This window comes from Rhyacophila brunnea, unplaced genomic scaffold (assembly GCF_057557595.1).
Source record: "Rhyacophila brunnea isolate RB1 unplaced genomic scaffold, BYU_Rbru_1.0 scaffold_7, whole genome shotgun sequence".
NCBI lineage: Eukaryota > Metazoa > Arthropoda > Insecta > Trichoptera > Rhyacophilidae > Rhyacophila > Rhyacophila brunnea.
The window spans coordinates 17,097,195-17,122,440 of NW_028233339.1; the positions used below are offsets into that span (position 1 = coordinate 17,097,195).

The 25,246-nt window shown below is 30.4% G+C and overlaps 1 protein-coding gene across 1 annotated transcript; it reads left to right on the forward strand.

The window, feature by feature from the left end:
* The first annotated feature begins 10,708 nt into the window (after nt 1-10,708).
* LOC147064543 (trypsin-4-like) lies at nt 10,709-23,222 on the forward strand. The gene is made up of 5 exons (XM_085957609.1): nt 10,709-10,770; nt 17,664-17,802; nt 20,151-20,267; nt 22,055-22,204; nt 23,076-23,222. The coding sequence occupies exons 1-5, from the start codon at nt 10,709-10,711 to the stop codon at nt 23,220-23,222; spliced, it is 615 nt and encodes a 204-aa protein (XP_085813735.1).
* The last annotated feature ends 2,024 nt before the right edge of the window (nt 23,223-25,246 follow it).

Sequence of the window (25,246 nt, forward strand, 5' to 3'; positions counted from 1 at the left end):
ATAGTAACGCACGTATATATTATTATTAATAATTTAGTTGCTAGGACCCACTTAGCAACCAATAATGGTTTTACTTTTTACGGATTTCTTCCGAAATAACTTTTCATACAAAACAGTTGTAAAAATCAATGGTACTTAAAGATGGCTAAAAGTATTTAAAAAATGCATTGGCATCGTGTGCTGATATATTCTAAAAGTTTCAAATGTCTAGCTAGTCGGGAAGTTAGTTAATAATCGATTGCAAGATTTGTACCGGACAAAAAACCACCGGACAAATAAGAATACGAGCTAAGAAAAACGTTGTAAAATACAACGCTAGGCAGGATGGTGCGGGTTCGACACCATTGATTTTCGGTCAATGTTCTTTAGCAATTGAGTCACCTTCGTCCTACTTATTAACTGACTGGCGCGTTTGCATTACCTGGCCATGTAGTAATTATATATTAATTAACAGGTCAGCAATGATTCGCTGCGGACCTTTTAATTAATATTTAATTACCACGTTAAATTAACATGCTAATTATGTCTAATGACCACCTGATGGGCAACGCACCAGTTGCATTGGACGCAGTGAATGGGGTATTACGATTTAAATAGACTGGTATTTATACATCTGAAGCGCATCACAAATTGCGTTAATATTAGCAATGGGCTTAAGTAATGTGAGTCAAACTGTTAGAAATAATAAGTACTAACCGACTTCAGTTACATTTGACATCTAGTTTATAAATATAATATAAAAAACCGTGAATCTGTTCATAAATTAATTTTCTCTGTATTTCTCCTTTCTCCAATTATATATTTCTACTTGGAGTATAATGATAATTTTCATAGTCCACTGAGATGCGCCGTTTGTAGTTTTCTGAAATATAACTAGGTACCAGTAGTGAAGGGTGGATGTAGGCTGTTAAGATCCACCATGAATAGTGCACATTAAACTTTGTTAGTCTAATTTTTTTGATTTTATTGAACTAAGCCAACAATTTACAGATACAGTATATATCCAATGATAATTACTCCGTATTCTTTCTCTATACTTCTCTAAATTTTAGAATACTTTTAAATATAAATGAAAGTTAAAAAACACTCTAAAGATAAGTAACATTTTTCTACAAAAATTTCTGCTAAATTTAACATTTCATAAATAAATAAACAATACATATGCATAGTGAGATACTAGGAAGTAAGTACCTTCTCGTTCTGATAGACAAACAGGGTTGACCGGGCTTAAAGTAAAGCAAGGTAAGAGCTTACATGTGACGCCCTTCTCGAGATCCTCGTAGAAGCCGCAGAGTGCCAGGTGGTTGAGGGCGGATGGAGGCAAGCGTCCCAGGGGACCTGCCCTCCGCAGCCTCTGGGCGATTAGCTCCGCGTCTCGTGCATTTCGGTCACCGGGCCTGCGAAGCAATATAAGTTCTCTCAATACCAACAAATCCTTATCCAACTAAAACTACGTACATATGAATATAGATATATCGTCAATACTCCAACTTCTAATAGTTTCATAAATAAAGTAATCCATTATCAGCCTATATATACATAATATAATATTCATAACATATAAACATTAATTATTATGTCAAGTACATTAAAAGTATATGAGACGTAGAAAATCTGTACAATAATATTATTATGTTGTTCCATGTGAAATAGGCGTATTGGTTCCATAAATAAACTATTCTGTTTATATATTTTAGTTCTGGTTATATATATATATTTAGATACTGCAAAAATGAATGTTTTATTTTTCCCCTGGCTATTCTGTTTCGTCACCGTTCTGTTTCTTCATATTCTGTTTGTTTATGTTCTGTTTTATCATGTTCTGTTTTATCCGGTTACCAGGCGTATTATAGCACATATCTCAGACTTCTCATAATTTCTGTGCAAAACTTTTCTATTTTTAATATCATTTTTAGGACTTGAAAATATAAATGTTTTTCATAGAAATATTTCACAGAAATATAACAATACTAGAGAAATCTATGCGAAACATAGCTATAATAAACTCATATGAAGGACAAACTCAATCAGGCATTGTGGCCAAGACAGAAACGCTTTGGAACGGTGTTACTGTCATTTTAAAGTAACGGTACCAATACATAAATAATGAGTCACTTATATACTGCCAGAAGAATCCGATACCATTTTACATGGCATGGATAATATATTACAGCTACTAAAAATGTCGAAGCATAAAACCAAAATACAGAGTTATCTATGTTCTGCTACGATTTCTTTACATGCAATAAAACCAGTGTTTCACGTACTGTATGGCATGTGGCCATATCTTGTTAGAACCACATATTTTCCAAATCTAAATCCTCTAGTTTCGTCCACAAAATGTCCGTTATCATTTGCTGTAACAAATGTCATTGCCCGTAATGGTCGCTCTATCGTCGCATCCAGACCAAAAACCGCACCAAACAGTAACTTTTGCAGCATTTAACAACCTCTCTTAAATCACTTGTAGTTTTTCCTTGCACCAATGTACCCATTGAGGTGAAAATGAGCCTCATCACTAAAGATGATTTTCCTTGAAAACCATCATCGGTTGCTTGCTTTTTCAAAACCCAATCGGCGAATCTGCGCCGCTACTTGTACTATAGTTCTTGCGTGAGCTGAATTTGATACGGATGTAAGTGAAGGTTTTTATGAAAATTCGCCGATAAGAGCGGTACGATAGGCCAAGTTGCTGCGATCTTCTTGAAATCGACATTTCTAGCTCTTCACCCACACTCTCATGTACAGCAGCAATGTTATCGCAAGGACGTGTTGGACGGGTTGTAAAAAGATATACAGTTATCAGACAATCTAAACTACTAACAATCTTTTAATTTCTTTAAAAATCAGCTTGCAAATGCGACCCTCAGTTGGGCGAAGATTTTTATGGAACTCTGACCTTAATTTTTGCGGAACGATCGTCAAAGATATGCCATTGATTGTACGATTTTTATGCATTGTGCAGTGAAGAAACGATCCATTATGTTAAACGGTAGACTTTCAACTAACGATATATCTAAAAATATTTGACAGGTAACAAATGACAGGATTGCGAAATTCATACGACGAGTTGGATAATAAGAATACTTTGTTTTCATCAATCAATAAGCAAATTTAGTTTTTTGAAGTTATACTTCTTTGGGCGCGTTTGGAAAATCAGATCAGAGTCTATTTTTGGCGTGTGACATGTAACACATAATTTATTTTTTCACACAAAAAAACACACTCGATTGGATTCAAACCAACGATTGTTTGGTTATCAGCCGAACGCACAACCATTATGCCACAGAATGATACTACAATCGTGACGATTATACAGTATCTCCTATATATTATATATTATTATCCTAAGAGATTTTGGAAAATACGTCAACTTTTTTATTTAAATACCACTTTGTTGATTATTAAAGGAATTCACTTCAACTTTTGCAGTCCCAAATCTGTTTCCATTTGAATTGGGCACAATCTGATAAAACGCGACACAATCACAGATAATATCGTTGTTAAATAGCGTTTTATATCCGTCACCATGCATTTTCGCTACTTTACTGTCTATCTACCGCAAATTGATTATAATGTCGCTTAATACTGTCTGTTTAAAAGAAATTTCACAAATCTAGATTAATATTCCACAAAATTATTCAAATCTGTAAGTAGCACATTGGCGTATTCTTGAGTTTTAACACAAAATAAATACATATTTCCTCACTAATTATTACGAAAATATAATCCAAAACCATTTCACTGCTTTTTATCTGTCAAACTAATAGACTGATGATTGTCATTTGTTTTCTTTCGCAAAACAAGTTCATTTGACGTGTCAGAATTCAAATTTAGAATTTGCAGAATTAATCGAAAAAATGTGACATTTCTATTAGCATGTTAAATAATCAATATCAATCAAGATGAGTTTTCTATTAATTAATAACAAATTTGATTTTTTAAATACTTCTTTGTGGCTGTTTACGCACTATTTTTTATTGAATAATTACCTAGGCTACTAATTTCTATAGATATAGTCATATTAAGTTGCCATTGCAAACAATGAAATAAATTAATACGAATTGTTATAGTTGACAAAAGTTGCTGGATGACGGCCTCTCTACGTTGATTGTATTCTTGATAGTCTTGAATTTCATCATCATCATCAATCCACTGCTGGACGAAGGGTTCCACAACGTGATTCTACGACTATCGGTTTAACGAATTTGTGATATTATAACTATTTCTATCATCCTTATCATCATTGACCTGAACCAATCCAATGCTGGATAAAGGCCTCCCATAGCCTGATTATTCTCCTTTCTGTCATATGAATTGCTGTATTTATCAAAATCGGTGATATTATATTTATCGACATATTCATATCGTCACCATCATCAACCACAATCAATCCACTGCTGGATGAAGGGTTCCGCTACCTGATTCTACTACTATAGGTTTAACGAATTTGTGATATTATACCTATTACTATCATCCTTATCATCATCGACCTGAACCAATTCACTGCTGGATAAAGGCCTCCCTAGCCTGATTCTACTCCTTTATGTCATTTGAATTGCTGTATGTATCAAAATTGGTGATATTATATTATATCTATTTATATTGCCATTAGCATCATGAGCCTGAATCAATCCACTGATGGATGAAGGCCTTTCTAATTTGTTTGTATTTCTGTCGATCATATGAATTGCTATATTTATCAAAATTGCATATATTATATTTACCCATTCATAATATCGTCATTATCATCATCAACCAAGATCAACCCACTGCTGGATGAAGGTTATCCCAACCTAATTCTACTCTTCTTAGTCACATAAACTGCCATTTTTTTTTTAAATTTGTGATTTTATGTACCTACCTATTTATATCGTCATCAACCTGTATCAATCCACTGCTGAATAAAGGCCTCTTTAAGCTGATTCCACATTTTTAGGTTTTATAAATTCCTGTTTTTTATAAGAATTGGTCTATTCTTCCCAGATATAATATGTATTGCTTTATTATTTATTAACATTTGTCTCAATATGAATATCCCGCACCGGGAAACTATATTGGCTAAGGTTAATTTTGAATTCAAAATTTGATTTGTAAATATTATTCTATTTTTTACATACATTTATTTTTTATAGACAATGAAACAAAACAATGTTTAAATTTGTTTTTTATGCTGCGAACCTTTTTCTGTTATGTAAATAGGACCCGAAAGAGATTAATATTTGGATATAATGGTTCGTTTTTTATGATAATCACATAATATTGCTGTATATTCGAATGAATGAGATGTATAATTATTTATCATATTTAAATGCACATACCTACACATAATATATTGAATTAAAATTAAAATGTCATTGGTAGCAATCGGCGATTGCCAGCTGTTCTGCTAGGCCTAGCAGCCTGAAGTGGTGTCAGATGATATTGTGAAGGCCAGACTCCAAAATAAACTACGCATATGACTCCAAATTTGTATTGGCAGTGACGACATGCAAATCGTAAAACTGACAAATCAGCAAAATGTCTGACGTAAATGAAAATCCATCCCGAAGGGAAAATTATGGCGCCGTCTATACATACTTTACAATTATATTAAAATCCAACACCATGTCATTATGACGAAAAGCTGTCTGCAAGACCTAGCGAGACAGACTGGCGAGAGCCAGCTGGCTCAGCTAGTAATATTAAAGATTAGAATTTTTCCGTTGCTAGGCAGCGAATTTATTATTGTCGGCCATTTGCAATTGCTGGGTAAACAAACTATTAAACATCATAGTGGCAGTTGTTACTTTAAAAATAAAAAAACAACGATAAACAATTATATAATTTAGTAATATAAGTTAAAGGGTATGGAAATAAACCAACGGCGTTCCAATAAGCGGTCCTTTTTCTTGAGTGTGTAATTTAACAAGATAATTAAGAGCTAGTCGAAGAATCTAGTTTATCACAAGTTTTGTTTTGTTGTTAAGTATAACTTCTAACGCGCATACATAAGTACACACACCGTTTTTTTCCACTAGGCAGTGAAAAGACATATTTTTCAAATAACCCAGTTTATTTCTGGTGACCAGATATTAATTCCATCGACTACACTGAGTAAGTAGATACAAATATATTATATTTTATGACTATATACGAGTATTATAATATATGTTTTAACAATATTGTATCTCTTGAGAGACTATTTGCCAAGCTTTCATTTTAATATAGCCAAGCTCAAATGACTTAACGTGATTATCTCAATTAACAAGCATATAATGATCACTGTTAATTACTATTTGCTTAATGATAACATTCATAAATATTTATCTCATGAATTCAATTAAATACATTTTAAAATATGATGAATAAACATTCCGTATTATTTAGGTTGAACACGGTCTAACTTTATATTGAAATCGAATATATACAATCATCCAGGGACCATAAATATAGATTTTTAAATATCGGAAATTCAAATATACACATATTTATTTCTTTACGTTTGACTCGTCTGATAAAATAAAATCAAATACAGCTTAAAAGTGATAATTTGAGTTTCATGTTTTCATATTTTGAACACCAAATTTATAGATTTAGTTTGAACATTGTTGTTTATATAATGTAGTTTTATTTTATTTTATAATTCTACATTTTAAACTTTATTATCACAATTAAAACTATTTATGAATATTATTTTATGATCCTTAAAAATACGTGTAGATATAAATATAAATATGTTATTTTATTTCAACTTTTTTCCATATCCGTTCCATAATAATTGGAGTTAGAGCTTGTGATTTCTCGACATTTTTCATTTCTTGAGATTCGAGAATTTATTCCTGTATTCAAAACCGTTATTTTTCTCGTGTTTTTTTATGGTTTACCGATTTCTCGAGAATTCTAGAGAAATATCCTTCTTTATTAAATTCATCCGGTCCAAATTTTCTGTTGCTACGCTTTTAAATGGCAAGTTCAGATGGTAGTGCTAGTTATTGCTTAACGTATGCAAATACGGCAATCTATTCTCAAGTAAATGAAGATTTTTCATCAATTTGATTCAAAATGACGCAACAAATAATTAACAATAACAAACAATTACTAACACTACGATCAAAATTCACAGTTTCCTACCGTGGCCTAAATATAGTAGGCCATGCATTCTAAGCTTAGAGCTTTACACAGTAAAAATTTCTCGAATTCTCGACATTCACTTTTTCTGATTATTTCTCAAGAATTATGGAGATAGAGATTTCTTGAGTAGTGTATAATGTACACTACTAGAAATAATTCTTAGAATTTATAGATGGACCGAAGGCTTACAGGACAGGTCACTCATCTGGAAAGTGAAAGATGAAAGCTCAAGTGGAACTCGGTTCAACTTTTTTTCAGTTCTAATATTCTATAAAATTGCTAAGATATTTGTAGAGCTTTCATTCATTCATTTTATTATTTATACATCCTATGATGATGATGCACACTAATATTATATGCTACAATAACAAATAAGTTATTACGCTATATTTAAGCATTAATAAAACAACGTAAATATTGCAGGATTATAGTTAATGAATCTTTAATCCTCACATAATAATATCGATTTCACATACGCAGTGTCAAAAATATTTGATATATTTTGTGAAGTACCCACACGAGACCAAGGATGGCATATTATGCCGGACCTTTTTAAGCATATTTCAATAGTCTCTTTTCGTGTAAGTAGCATTAGGGTTAACAACGCTTGACGAATAATAGAACCTTCTACAAATTTATACATGTAAACTCGCCGACTCCATATTTTATTTAAGTATATTCATTATTCATGTGCTACTGGTCTTTTAATCTGTTATATATTTTTATTGAACCCGAGGAAGAGATTTACAGTAATCTTACACTATGTACTTAAAATAATCCTTTTTTATCAGACCATCCATTTCAACGGCAATTTATTATAAGAGTATAATTTCATTACAATATAATATCTATAGCCGGCAGCATAGAAAGAAGTACTTATGCAGTTTTGTTTAAAAGCATGAAGCTTGGGGGTCATTTTAAAAGCTAAGCTAATTAAGCCGCTTTCAAATTTACCCAGGAGCACCTAAATTCCAAAATAGTGGAGAAAAAAATCAATTTTCGATAATTACCGTCTGATTTTATTAATATTAACTTTGGACATGTATTTTATAGAACTGAATACTTATTTAACGTTAGACTTAATATTTTTCAATTGACAGCCTATAAAATACCAAGATGGCGGTTAAAATTTAAATTATGTAAAATCACTATCCGATTTGATTAATGTTCAGTCTAGATACTAATTATTAGGTTATCATTTTAAACTATCAATAATTATGAGTAATTTGTAATTTGTATATTGATTTTTCATGCTCCTAGTAACATTACACTCCCTTTATGTTATTATAATATAAAAGTATTGATATATTTTTTTTTTCGACCATGTCCGATCCTAATAGGATCATATTATGGGCCTCCACAGAGTAGAGGTTTGTATTAACAGATTTTGTTTTTTACGAGAAATGGATGTCACCCACTTGCTCAACCTATTAGGTCCATACCCTGACTCACACACAAATTGAAAAACAATATGTACTTGCCAGACCCAGGATTCGAACCTGGGACTCACGGCGTGATAGTCCAACGCTTATGCCGCGCGGCCACCGTGGGTGTCAAATGGGATATATTATTAATAGTAAATTAATTGTAAGGTGACTGGACACTCAAGATTTAAAACACATTTTCTTCGATACATTTTTTCTACTCGTATATGTATTGAAAGAGTTCAATGGAATAGTAAATATATTGAATTTTTTAAATTAATAGTTTTAATATCGATACTTAAGGGGGAGACGCATGCCAGCAGAGAACCTAGCGGAAATATACGAAGCTTGCAATTTGAGATTTTTTTTTGATAATTTACAATTTCAACTGTATTATTTAATAAATATGTATCCGAAAACATCAAAAAGATTTTTTATTTTTTTTTAAACTTAAAGATATACTTACAATTGTAAAAAGATGTAATAAAATGTGAATTCGTTGCAGGGGCAAATCTTATTATTGCATTATATTTTATGGTCATAATTATCATTAAAATTTAGTTTATTAAATTTTAGATTTTATGTAGTGTAGATTTTTGACTAATTCATCGTTTTAATATTTTTTATATATATTTTAAAAAACATCGATTTTTATAAAAATATAAATGTGTATAACTTGAAATCCTTTTTATTTATATCAACTCGAGCTTCAATATTGTGATCATGCCTAAAATAAAATTTGATATAAATAAAAAGGATTTCAAGTTATACACATTTATATATTTTTTTAAATCGATGTTTTTTAAAATATATATAACAAATATTAGAACGATGAATTAGTCAAAAATCTACACCACATAAAATCTAAAACTTAATAAACTAAATTTTAATAATAAATATGGCCATAAAATATAATGTAATAATAAGATTTGACCCTGCAACGAATTCACATTTTATTACATTTTTTTACAATTGCCAGTTTATCTTTAAATTTAAAAAAAATAAAAAATCTTTTTAGTGTTTTCAGATACATATTTATTAATTACTACAGTTGAAATTGTAAATTATCAAAAAAAAACTCAAATTGCAAGCTTCGTATTTTTCCGTTAGGTGCCTCTTTTCGCCTCTGATAGTATAAGCATCCCCGTTAATAAATCCACTGCTGGATGACGGCCTCTCTACGTTGATTGTATTCTTGATAGTCTTGAATTTCATCATCATCATCAATCCACTGCTGGACGAAGGGTTCCGCAACGTGATTCTACGACTATCGGTTTAACTAATTTGTGATATTATACCTATTTCTATCATCCTTATCATCATCGACCTGAACCAATCCACTGCTGGATAAAGCCCTCCCATAGCCTGATTATACTCCTTACTGTCATATGAATTGCTGTATTTATCAAAATCGGTGATATTATATTTATCGACATATTCATATCGTCACCATCATCAACCATAATCAATCCACTGCTGGATGAAGGGTTCCGCTACCTGATTCTGATAATGACATTTTAAGAGGAAAATATAAAAATTTACTTGAGTAGTATATTTACAGTAAAGAATTATTTGGAGTCTGAGTACTGTTTTATTCATATGCTCCTCCATTTCCTTTCTTTACCATCTAATGATAATATTATAATAACATGACAACACGCATCTGCGAGTTTCCGGTCTGCTAGTCGAGCTGGTGACCAAATTCAAATACGTAGGTGTCACAATTGCCGATGATGGCAGTTTTTCTATTGAACTTAGAAACCGCATGAATATAGCGGGGTCTGCATTCAGCCAACTTCGAGTTGCATGGAGGTCATATTTTATGAGAACCAAAATATCATTTGCTCAATGCGTGCGTCCTACCTATGCTTCTGTATGGCTATAAGACGAATTACCAAGCTTAAAACATCTCGACTTTTTAGATATAAGTATCGAGTCTACGCGGAATTTTATGGGTTCATTGTTACGACCGTGTTACAAACACTCAAGTTCGTGAGCAAACACGGCAGCTTTAGGTAATTTAAATTATCATGAAGAGATGCTTTACGTGGTTGGAACATTTTTTACGCGAGAGAATGCGACATTTCGTAATTTTCCTTACCATGCAGCAGTCCTACAAAAATGAGCTTTGCGTTGCAAGTCTAACAAAGCGGAAGGTGCGAGACGTGGCAATGGACCGAGGGAAGTGGCATGACCTTGTGCTCGCCCTATGCTCCAATAAGGGCGTGACAGGGTTAAGTAAGTACGTAAGTAATATTATTAATTTATTCACAAATTCTTTTTTGCTTTTAGTCAATTACGTATCTACGCATAATATGTATTTTATATCAAAGGCTTCTGTACAATTTTTCAGATAAATGTAAACAATTTCGTTTTGTTTCGATTTGTCAACAAACGGGAGGTTGACACGGCTTATGATTCTCTGTCAACAAAACTTTTTCCACGAAAAAAGACCGCAGTATGAAAAGCTGTGTGGAAAACTATAATGTCTCTGTTATGCTTTCAAGGTGTTTGCTTCGTAAAAAAAACTATTCAGGGTGTCAAAAAACACCCAAATCAGTCAATATTTAGGTATCTATAGGTGCAATGCTTTTTGTTGATACTACTACTAAAAATGTAAATTTGTAGAACAAAAGTTTTTAAACATAAAATATCACATAATAATATATTGTCATATTCAAATAGATACTTGCTTATTAAAAATAGTTTCAATTTTATTACAGAGAGCTATAATAAAGAAAACAGAAACATAGAGAAGTATAGACAAATGTATCATAGTTTATTCTCCAATGCGTAAAAATACCACACTGTGGAGTATGGAGGTGGGAGAAAAACATATTGTTTTTTTATTGAGGCTTTATATAAATATTCCATTGTCGTTGAAACTTAAATATATGCACAATTAAATCATTATCTACGTGTGCATATTTAAATTTTCACCAATTAATAAATAATAATATAACAAATAATAATAAATATATATTTTAAAAGTACCTATAATTCACGAACGTCTATTTTTCTCGAATTTCATTCGAGATATATTGTTCCGGCGCCGAATCATCCTAGACGGAAATGTTAGTCTATGTGCAGATTTGTTTACAATTTTGATAGAATCGACTGTTTTAACAAAATATTCATTGAAGAAAATACACATCTTTCAACATACTTGAATCCGTGACTAATTTGTTCCACGATGAGTCAAAAAATTAAGAAAACAATGTCGATATAATGTAACATATATGCACATTATTTCTCACTTGCATTTAGTTATTAATATAGTCATTATTTCCAAATACATTTACCTCATGCCTTATCACTTATCAGTTAACATTATTTATTCATGTCAACAAAAATAATCATACATTGCAAGTTCATTACTCTTTTGTCATCATAAAAGTATTACTGTTTAAAGGTTTTCAAAGTGTAATAAAAATAAAAAAGCCTACTATTATGGTACACTGTATAAGTATATTAATAAAAATAGCAGATTTTTTAAAAATGGTGAAATATTTCTCGTCTCTTATAATATTAGATACTCATTATTTTGATAATATTAATAGACATTGTCAATTTCTATATCAAGACTAATTATTAAGCTGTTTTTTAAAGAATTTCATATTGTTCATATTCAAATCGTAGTAGTAATAGTAAGTAGCTCTATATTAGATTACTCAAAATAAAAACTTAAATGGTTCAATACAAATTTTACAAAAATAATCATTAGTAAGTTACTCACTCAAATATTTTTAAATAACCAATTCTTAGCAGTATCTGAAAATTGGAAATTTATTATTAACTTTCAAGTTTTTTTTTCGCTTCTTTCCATAATAATTTAACAATTAATAACTTACGGAACAACCACTACTTACGTAGGTACTATCAATCAAATATTTTGAACTATGTTAATATATAAGTGTATAAGTGAAAGCCGTTCCAAGGATGTATTAAAAAATATCTTAATTTTTGTTAATTGTTAGAAACGTTATGCTGACATCTATAATTTAAGAATAAGTCTTATATAAAATAACATAAAAAGATTGCCTAACATCCATACGTAACTGATTCATATACCTATGTTTAATACTACCAAGGAAATATATTTTAGAGTGCATTATTAACACAAATGATAATTAATGGGTCATCGAAATGATCAGAATATCTTCTAAAACCTTCCAATAAATATTTTTCATAATTTTCAAAGCGTTATCATTATTTTAATGAACCACCGTAACATATGCAAAATAAGCACGTCTAATTTAATGAACTACTATAATATATTGTTTACATATTATCGACTTCAAAATATTATTTTTAAATTTATAACTGCACAGAAAGTTTTTGGAAAATAAATAATTATATATAAGATGGTTAATATAATTAACAAATAACACTATAAACATTAAAAAAATGAATATTGTAAGAAACAACCACGATTTATAACTTACAGCCTTAAATTTTATCTACTCTGATTAAATTTAAAGTAATAAATTCTTTAGTTTCCGCCACGTTTACTCCTTCCTTCTTTCCTCGACGTTTCGGGCTCGTTGCAAACGCCATTATCAAAAGATATGTGTTATGATGAAGTGTAGTGTAGGTGTATGAATGCAAACGTCACTATAAGAATGCCAAAAAGGAATCCGATTAGCTAATTGCAAGCTCAGAGTAATGTGTCAATCGTTGCATTCACGCCGAATTGCAAAAACCACAAGAAAATAAGGAAGAAGTACACGCGCTGGAAAACCAAGAATCTATTACGTTAAAAAAACAACCATGTTTTGTCTAACTATAATTCATTACTGTAATTGTTGTAAGTACCTTTGGGTTTCACTTTATTTGTATTAGTCTTAACTTAGTAATATGTTCTTCTTATTTACATAGGTACTCTAAATATTTTTTCAGATGTTTAATTGCGCAAATATTCTAGAACCATACGATAAAATAAGATTGGCGGCATTACATTAAATAAAATGGTAGATATTACGTTGAAGATTTATATCTATATTTTAAAACGTACTTCTAAATAATAATTTTTATAATCGAATAGTTTGTGAATCGCTGTTTATATGCTATTAAATAAATGGGCACTAGCTCTTACGGTCAAGTGACTCGTCAATAATGAGATTGATAGTGCTTCTTGTCAATTTGATCACAGTCATTAGTGCAGGTATGTAATTAATTGAAATTCCTATTAAAATGAAATACTTTTACAATAATTAAAATAATATGTCTTCTAAATACGTCTTAATGTAGGTACTTATTTGGTATCCCCCAAATTAGTGTTTAAATCATCAAACGATTCTCATAGACAAATAACTATATGTGCATACTTGAAAAGGTCTATGAAACAAACCGATTTTTAAATATATTTTTTAAAAAATCTCCGATTTCAAAATTTTGTATGCACGTTTTTCACTTATCGGGTGAATTCTGGAAGTATTTAAGCTACCGACTCAATTAAATTAATTGTATTTAGTCAAATCAAGTAAATACAATAAATTTGAGTCGGAAGTTAAATTGGTTAAAGTAGGTACTCACCATGCAAGCGACATACATAATATGTTCAAATTTAGCTCGATATATAAAAGTTTTAAAGAATGCTACATTCTACAATCATATTCAGTTTTGACTATAAAATATTGTGTGTATTATTAATTGATGCTGTGTCGTATTATTATGTACTTATATAATTTCAATGTCATTGTATAATTTTAATTAATAAAAAATCTTCAATTTGTAGGTGTCAACATTGCCAATTTCACGATAATTATCATAATTTATGACTATAAATTATTTTAATCGAAATTAAATGAGGTTGCCAGCATCTTGTTGCCAATCATTAGACAATTTATTTTAGAAAAGAGTTAAAAAAAATAATAAGCGTAAATTTTCATTAAAAAAAAACATCTTAATGTAATATTTTTTAAGTAATTTATCACCTTCCCAGGTAGTTATTCAACATTTCAGTGATTATCAAATATATTGTTTATTTACAATTGTTTTCACATTTCCGAGAAAATTTTAGTTCTACAACAGAAAATAAACCATTTAAATTCTCCGGACTATGACATTGATTGATTTATACTAACATTTTTGTTTCACTGTTTTGAATTTTATCCGGATACCACAGTGTTTGCTAATAATTTATATTAAAATTTAATTCCGGGAAATATTTTCTTTCAAAATTTATCATATAATTCTATGAACAATATAATGTAGCACGGTGGTTTCCAAACTTTATGTCACTATGCCTCCCTTTCAAAAAAAATCTAATCTTGGCGGCTTCCCCCCTTTATTTCATTAAATAATACGGACACATTTTTAAATAGTCAACAATGTACTAATACAAAAATGGAAAAGGTGTCACATCAAATTGCAACGCACAACCAAATATTTTAAATATTTAATAGTCGTGAAACAAAGGAGCACCGCAGGCGACTTTTTTTACTGTTAATAAAATAATATGAAAAGTGCATTAGCAAACTAACCAAGAACTCAGTAAATGGATTTTTGTTTGCTTCAATATATCTGGTACAGAAATTTAAAAGTGGAAACATGGCAAACTTATTTTTTGTAATTTTGATTTCCAAAGCTCCAAATTTTTATGAATGCCTTCACTTAGTCTTTTTTAAATCAGTAAATGCATTAGTGTTTCATGCATTGATTTATTCACTCTTTTTTTAAATTTCAACCCAATAGACAAGTTTAACAACAAAATTATCGTTCCTAAATAAATTTTGTCTCAAATTTCAACATTATGATTTGACCTTTTTATTTCGTTTTCATGAGATAGCCAGCGCGCTTCACAATAGTATAGAAGTGAGGTATTATAAATTAAGTCTCCATATTTTCAGACAGGTTTGCAAACAATCTTTTATAGGACTGTTTTTTTATTAGGTATAAATAGCGGCCGTTTTATAAAATATGCATTTGCACACTGCAAACCTGTTTTTTTTCAAACTTTTTTCGCCTCCCTTTTCAACACTCCGCACCTCCCAGTTTGTAAATCGCTGATGTAGCATACTATATTATGTTACTATTAATGGCCATATTTAACAATTTACAATCAGTTTCAACTATTGCAAAGTCGAGCATTTGTTGTTAGCGTAAAATCTTTAATTAACCTTTTTATCAATGAATAATACCTACCTATATAAGATTTTGAAATGTATCATTATTACCATTTTATTTTATAAATCTGTACTATAAACAATACTTATTTGAACAAATGATAAATACTTTGTAAATTGTTTTCAAATATTTTTCTAGCTGCATTTAATCCCAGTGTTTTTTCGAGCAATCCCATAGTGGGAGGAGAAGATGTCAAAGAATTTCAATTTTCATATATGGCCTCTTTAAGAAAATCTGGAGCACACCATTGTGGTGCTGTCATTTTAAGCAATCAGTGGGTGATCACAGCGGCACATTGTTTTTACAAGTATGTAGGACCATGAATATTTTCGTCGTTATACATAATTTAATGATCCCAAAAAATAAACCAATTTGTATAGTAAATTTCTCTAAATTTCAACAATGGATTTTCTTAATAAAAAAAACAAGTTATGTGTTAGTTAATAATCATTGGCGAAATTATAATAGCGTTTTTTCTCTTACTTCAATTTTTGTTCACCCGTATAGCAGAAACTTTACTGTTAACAATTCTTTTATTCTGGCTCTACAAACTGGGGTGTACCTTGACCGCCTCAACTAAACTCCCTTATTCTGAGTATTTTTAATCTCTCATTTTTTAATTTATTACTTCTAGTGCTAGCAAACCTTGTTGTAGGCCATCATTCTTATGAAGTCATGGACTTCCCGCACTATATTTTCCATGTGGCTCAATAAACGTGACGCGCTTCGTCGATGCTTGATCATCCTGACATATCACGTGAATGAAATGGCTAAATGCAAGCGTCGTTTTTTGATAAATCTAACGACATCAGGCTCATCAAATCTCGTAATCATAGCGACATCACCAGATGCTCAGATGGGGCCAAAGATCTTTCAGAATATTCTACTCTCAAATAATACCTATAACTTTTGGGAATTACTGATAGTTGAATAATAATATTATCTAAGTATAATAATTAATGAATAATATTATTCAAATTCTAATTAACTTGTTGACTGAAGAGCATTTAATTACTTTTTAATTATCGTATTTAAATAACATGCTAATTATATCGAATGGCCAATTAATTAGTGTACAATAGGTGTTCCGTCCGCGTGGAAAGGATTAATGTATCTTCATCCATACAACTATAATTAGATATTTGTATTTTTGTTGAATATATCGTTGAAGGATGAAAGTTTGGAGGGGGTGCGCCTTCCATTGTTACTTAATGATATCACCAAGGCAGAGACTAAACTATCAATGAAATGGTTCAAGATTAAATAAGAATATTGGTAAAGCGTTTAATTACATCGTTCACCATCGCCATCTTCTCTTTCACAGTTGAGGTTGGTGATAGCTTTCAAATGTCTCATTTATATCTCTTCAGCGATTCTTCTACATAGCTGAAGGTATTAAGATACCCATAGTGTATTTCACTAGATCGTGCCTGTAACTTATGTGATATTTCTTATAATATCTCAATACCATCGATGTTACATATTGCTTTTTTTAGTAGGTAAGTTATACGCATGCAGTTCATCGTGGAACACTTAATCGTGCGCCGCAGTACGTGAAACATGAGTTCGTATAACATTTTTATCAAATGACAAGTTCTTCGTTGAACATTTCACCGTGGAATACATTTGTACGTATCTTACAAAATGCGGCGATAGTTTGCAAATAGTACTGTTCCAATTAGATTAACCCTAACCTAACCTAGTAAAGACATCTCATAAAATTCGCCACATGTTGTAGCATACGTACAAATATACTCCACGGTGAAACGTTCAACGAAGAACTCGTCATTTGATTAAATGTTACACGAACTCATGTGCGGCGCACGAATAAGTGTCTTGCTGTGAACTGTTTACGTACAAATTTCCGGATACAGCTTTTTTTAGGGTAGGCAGCAAAATATGTATTAGATTTATTTTTTACTTCTAACCTCTAAAAATTGTTAATGCATGATGCAAGGGAATAGTTAGTTATGATTATCGAAATAATCTTCTTTATAGCGAAGAACTTGAAGACTTTACGCTGAGAACTGGATCTTCAAATAGGCTATCGGGAGGAGTTTACCATGACATCAAGAGTGTTATAGTACATGAAAATTTTGATCCTGATAATATAGATTACGACATCGCTCTCATTGAGGTAAGTTTTTCTGATAATACAATTTTGTGTCAATTTAACGCAATGATCCCAGAATGTACATGTGCCATTCACGTATAAAATAATAAACAGTTTGTCTAAAATAACTATTATTAACCCTGAGGATGTGAAAAATATCAAAATATAATCTCAAAATACAGTTTAGTAATGGAATCGAAACAAAATATATATTATATATATAGATAATATTATGTATTATCTTTGATGTCATTTAGATATGTTGTCATTCGGAAATTGTGTAGTCTAGCCTGAGGCTAACAATGTCACGGGAACCTTTTTATAATCAATAGTTGGATATCTATTATTAGGCTTTTGTACAGATATGCTACAAGTATTTAGTGCGTATGTATAGTGAGTATCTTAAGAAACAATAACTTAATTGAAAATATATTAATATAATATTTTTTAATTGTCATTTTAAACACCAATTTAATAATGTACCTATAATCATTAATATAGACGACATAAATAATATTATGTACACTTTTAACACTACTCTTGACATATGAAGTCAAAATTGAGCGAAATATTTTTTTTATTTCCTCTACAATCTTATGTGCGCCTTCGTGTCCGGAAACTTGTACGTATGCAGTTCGCCGTATCACACTTCACCGTGAAATTTTGTATCGGAAATATATGACCGTATATTAAAGACCATCCAACCTCTTTGTACCATATAGTATTGACATAAAATGCATGTGTAAATAAAACACGGTTTTTGTCGGTTTACACTTTACAGGAAACCAGCGGCAAACAAATTTTGAAAATATCCGATATACTGGATTATTTGTTAGGTTAGGTTCTCGTGCTTGAATTCATGAATTTTGCCAAAATCAGCTATGAAAATTGAATTAAAGTTCATATTGAATCTTATAAAATTGGATATCGTATAGTATTCGGTCATCTCTTTCCGATAGAAACCTTACGGCGAACTGTGCCACGGTGAAATGTTTTACGTACAATTTACATATAACCGTGGGCCTTAGCCGCCACCCGAAGACTTATCAAATCAGATTTTTGCGTGAAATTATTATTGGTATCACACTCAAACTATTAGGTCTGCATTCTGGTTTGGAACACACATTGAATAAACAACACGTAAAGCCACGAACCCCAATCGTTCATTGCGTATAAAAGTATTGTTCTTAACACAATTGTACAATATAAGACACTGGACAAGAATTAGTTTGTTACATGAGCTATTTCACTGCGTCCGCATCATAGAGAACTTCCAAGAAATACTTCATTTGAGTCAATATGCTTATGCGTGAATCGGACGAGTGACACATTGCATTGCCCCTACAAATAAGTAGCAAAATTATTGTCAAAGATCGAAGATAGTGTCAATATTTTATGTTGATATAGGAATCAAAATATTATATTACCGTTCTAAATGTTATATTTTCATATACACCCCAGTTGGTACAGCGGCCGTTTCTAAAGCCAAGGTCACAAAATTGAGCGCTATCCAAAAATTACGTACTGACTGTATTTTTCAATATACCCGCGCAAGATCCGAATGGTTTGGGTGAATGGTTACATATTATTATCAAACATTAATATATAACTCCACATTTTTTTTAATTGACTTTACAATGTTATGTGGATCTGGGCTGCCTCACGAAGAGTTTTGTTTTGTCAGATATTTTGTTTTACCAAAAATGTATGTCGGTCACTTGCTCAACATATTAGATCTATAATCTGGGTGCAAATAGGTACACATTGAAAAATAACATTTGATTTTTTGCCACACCCGGGTTCTACCACATGTATATGTCAAGGCGTAACTGATTGGTTTCAACGCTAGTTTCTTTTTTTCCGCAATCTATCTTTAATTATTTTCATTTTCATTAGTTTTCTACCTTCTCCCCTTTTTAATAATTATAAGTGAAATAAAATTATGCATCGACATTTATTTGTACCATTTTAGAGTATTGAAATATTTTTTTTGTGATGTTGGCATGTTAGGTGACATTACAAATAATGTGGGTATGTACGATAACATTCAATTTATAATAAAATGTTCAATAAGTAGATAATATTGTATACTTCTTCATTAAAATCCTTTTTAAAAATTATTCAATAAGTTTTACCCAAGTTGAATACCAGAAAGAAAGAAAATACTTAATATTCATAAGAAAACTTAGACCTTTGTTAATAATTATGAAACGTATCTGAGTTTATTTAAAAATAGTTTCTTTTACTCAATCTCATTAAAATAATATGATTGCAAAAGTACACTTTCTGTTAGATTATAAGATTATTTTTCCCATTTTTCTCTCTCTCTTTCTCTTTCGCTCTCTCTGAAGGCTCTTCCAATTACTTTTTAGATGGCAGAGTCGATAGATTTCGATATGAAGACGACTTCCATTTCCCTACCAGCCTTAGGACATAATAACATCAGAAACGGAACTATGGCATCGGTGATCGGCTGGGGATACATATCGGTAAGGTAGCTAAGTCGAGCATACTTATAAAATATTCAATATAATGAACGTATATTTACTTGAGATGAATATATAATATATATTACATGAGATTAAATAAGTCACGTTATCTTACTTAGATATAATTTAATTTAAATTAGTTACAATATGTACGTTACTTATTATTAACCGTTAGTATCAATTAATAGTAAATACTGTATTTAATATCATTCATTAACAATAAATTATTAATTATTTTATTTAATGACGCAAAATCTCGTGTGTAATATGAGTAAATAATTAATAAATATTATTATACATTTAGATATTTGTTTAGTGATAAGTTAATGCTTAAATGTTTTAATTGCGCCTATTGGAATCAAGAGTAACAAAGTTATATATTATAGTCATATGAGATAGTGTTACATTTGCTTCTGGTATATTAAATCATTCAAAAGTTTCCAATAATTTATTCACAAGATATTTTCATTTAAATTTAAAATTGTATACAGTTTACATATTATTTAGCCACATAATTTTTTTTTCTAAATCTGGTATAACCTAATATATAAATGAATGTTCTTGTATTATATACCTTAATTTATGAAAATGAGATTAATTTATATAACTGTTTGCAAGTTATTTCACAAATTCATCCATACCAAAATCACACTTTTGTGATCTGAGCTTTATTTGCCAGGACTGCACTGCCATAAAAACAGATTTTCAATAGGACACTTTTTTATAGAAATAACCATCATTACTTTGAGCATTTACATAAAAAAACACAAAAAAATATAAAGAAATATACGTAGAACGTAATGAACCAAATCCAAACATTAAAATAATGATGGCATCGTCATAAATTGTACGAGTAGTAACATACAGTTCAAAAAACTCCCTCTAGTGTGCAAGTCTTAGCAGCAGCGCTTGAAATGGAAACTTTTACCAATCAGAGCGCTCAATAATTTTATTAAAAAAAATGTATTATATTTTTTGTAATATGGCCTACCTAGCTCAAATGGTCAAATTATTTTTTCCACGAGATGGAGCGATAATTTTGGAGATTTCATGAACCAGAACGCCCCTCCGGTCCATTTCGAGCCCTGATAAGTAGTCCAAGCTCTTTTGAGTACCTTATCCATATAGCTGACTTTCTATTATGCATGCTTATATGTTATAGTCTAAGCGGAAATATATATTTAATAAAGTATTTTGTTCCAACTTCTCTAAACAGAAAATCTGCCATTCTTTTTGGTATTAACCTGTGTGTCTCTGATACTATCTTAGAAACCGGGAGCATCAGTAAGTTGTTTTTTCTTCCAAAGTGCAGAACTAACTTGTTATTGGTAATGCCAATTAAGAGGATAATAACTATATTAGACAAAATTGCTTCGGATATCGATATATTCTTTTTACGTGAGGATAAGTTTAGTTAGATGTCTAAAATAGAATATACTTAGCTCATTCGGAGTACTTCCATGTAGATATTTCTTATGATACTTCTGTTTACTCTTTTAATTACACTTTTTTGTACTTATAAATATTGTTAATACTGTTACATATTTATATTTTTCACATGTTGAAAACGTCTTGAATTTATCATTTGTAAAAAAAAATAATTGTGAGTGACCGACATGTATGATAGCATTAAAATCATAAAACCAAAAACAATTCTTACATATTTATTTAACTACTATTCAAATATAAAAATGACAACAATTTTATATTTCGTATATTCGTAATAGTATATGGGATTTAAAATTGCTTATAATAAATTAACTGTGTAGATTTATATATATTTTTAGGAAGAAGGTCCTCTATCAATCAACTTACAAAGGGCATTTGTACCTATTGTCGACTGGTCGCTTTGCCGCGAATTGTATAAAGACTATAGAAATGTAACAAAAAGGATGATTTGTGCAGGATATATCGAAGGAAAAAAGGATGCCTGCCAAGTAAGATCATATCAATGCAATCATGATATACGTATATATTTACTAAACTCTTTCGTAGATTTGAGAATGTAACATTAATTTTATATATCAAACATATTATAATGCAATTTGATAAGCATTTCATGTGAGAACTACTTATTATTTTTTTCCAAAATAAGTAGGATGCCCTTACCTTAACTGTAAAATCACACTGGCGCGAATCCAGTGGTTACAGTTTCAAGTCCCGTTGGGTGTAATATTTTTTGCTAGTGGGAATATGCCTGAGATGTTTTAAAATTACGCATTTTCAGTTTATATTTACTTTAGCTAATTCACCTGAATTTATCGCCCATCGTAGAGTAGTTACATACCAGAACAGTTATCTCGTAGGCGGATCCAAAGTCGAATAACGTATAAGCTCACCTATTTACATACTTAGGACTATGCATATAACCCTTTAATACTTAGCATATTACAAAGTTACAAAGAATAATATACTGTGCGTTTTAATACAGACATTATGTATTAAGTACATTATAATTGGTATGTATAAAAGGTAATATTCACTTTTTTTCATTAAAATGGTAGATAGTCATATTTTGATCATGCGGTAAAATATTTCCGTTTTTATACCTTCCTTTACAAGTTTTTTCCGTGTTTTCCTGCGTTTAAATTTTTATGGGAACCTATTACTTACTCCATAACCCTGTTTGAGCGCGAGGTACCTTCATTTTCAAAACGTTTTATGGGGAAAATATTCACACAAAACAAAATGAAAAAGCTTATTAATGTTTTATCGGACAAACTCATCGGGCAATATTTTAAAATACGACATAATTCTCTGTTTTAGTAAGTATAATAATAATTAATAACCGTGTTTGAATTTTGTTAGTCTGATTCCGGTGGACCGCTGGTGTTTCAAGAATGCCTGGTGGGACTGATCTCCTGGGGACGAGGATGCGCACGACCATCTAATCCTGGAGTGTACTCTAGCGTTAGCTTTTTCAGACGCTGGATTCTAAATAAGACATCATTATGACATGAGGCAGCACCATTTTCAACAGATGGTGCAACTACATTAGACTACTCGAATGCATATTCCATCATCACTGTTTTGTGTGTAAGTCGGTATTTAAATATATATATCGACTTTTAAAAAGGCAAAAGGACTTAACTCACACTATTAAAATTTTCGACGAAGCACAAAACATTTTGTTATGGTTTATGTCAAAATTAATATATAAAATAGTTATAAACTTGAAGTGCATGATTTATTAATAATTTATTGTGGTGTTTTACTTTTCCAACTTTATATTAAGTATTGAAGTAATTAAAGAAAAACCAATAAAAATTTTGTTAAATCTTATTTCCCACTTCATCATCATCATCATCATGACGACCACTTCATATCCTTCGTTTAAAATAATACAATCTTAGTTTAGATAATAATTCGGTATTTGCAGCTTATATCATTTGGATACAACGTGTATTTCAAGGCCTGGACAAAAACGAACCATAAGTGCGAGTCATAAAGCATTCAGCACGCTTATATTCTGCGCAATATGCGTTAGAGTAAAATAGAATTTATACGGCTGAATTAAATATTTTTTACACGTCGCTGGTAAATATAGTTAGAATGACTCTATTCATTCAAAAACTGCGAGCACGTGTTGCTGAAATGTGTTAAATATAAATATGTTTGTGTTAAATATAAAGTTAGTGATAATTATTTTTAGTTAATTTAGTAGAAAATATGGTTAACTATGTTGTGTTTAAATTTAGTAGCTATACTGAAAAGTAACATGATGGTATAACGTTTCATAAATAAATTAATAATAATAAAATTGAGCTTCTACTGTGCGTTATATGCAAGAAACACGATTTCATATAGCTGAACAATACGCACTCTCTTTATATTATTACTCTGAGGTGTATTTAGTCGTGTACAGTATTATTATTAAATAAAACTTATTTTTTAATTAACTTACCGTTAAATCCTTTTGCCATTTTACAGTCGACACATTTAGTATAACGGTCTTTAAATTTGTAATAATACAAATATATTATTACACCCAGGGTAGTCAAAAAAGTATAGATATTTTTCAGTACCTATCAATACTTTTTGACCGATACTTCGGTACATTGGCATTGATAATTTTCAGTATCGAATTATTCAATAATTTTACGTCTAATTCGTGATGATTTATTGAATTCAGCATAACTAATCATTAGTAAGAACTCATACTCACCTTATGCAGCTTAAGTACATAAATACAATTATAATAATGTTATCTAAATAGCTAGGTAAATTTTATTAATTTATTTTTGAACAGGGTGTTACTTAGAATTTTATTTCCTTATTGTTCATATATTCAATAAATAATTTCGCCTTTTAAAATTTGTTAATATAAATATTTCGTTTGTGTTTGGGCATAAAATGTTAACTGCAAAATGTTAAATTTACTGGAGAGCAATTTTAAGCTTTGAATTGTCCAAATAAATTTCGGTTCATTTTTTTCTCTAACATTTTTAAATAAACAACTGAAAAAGGATATGACAATAATTAGATTGTCAATTATTTCACTACTCGTAATTTGGTAAATAATGTCACTTATCAGTGATCACTGATCAAACTATGATAAAGTCTTTGGTCATGTTTTGACCAAACTAACCGCTGTGTTTATTCATATATCATCATATCATTACCATAGCGTTTAAGGGTTTACCAAAGCGGGGCATTTCTAAATGGAAGATAATACTATAGTGACCCAAGTTTTACTCTTAAATTAATATTACCAAAAAAAAAGTTATCAGGTTATGCCTAAATAACAGCACTCTATTATTGTATATTGTTGACAATGCAAACTGGTTTTTATCATTATTAAACGAAGTGAAATTAGTACTACATAATATTATTGTATTGATTTAAAAAAATATATTGCATGTAACTAAAAAATTGGAAACAAAACAATCTGTGACATAGTAGTAGTGAAAGAAGGAACACCCGGAAATTGAGAAAATGACTTAGATCACTGCCGACACAAGTAGAAAGCCGATACATTC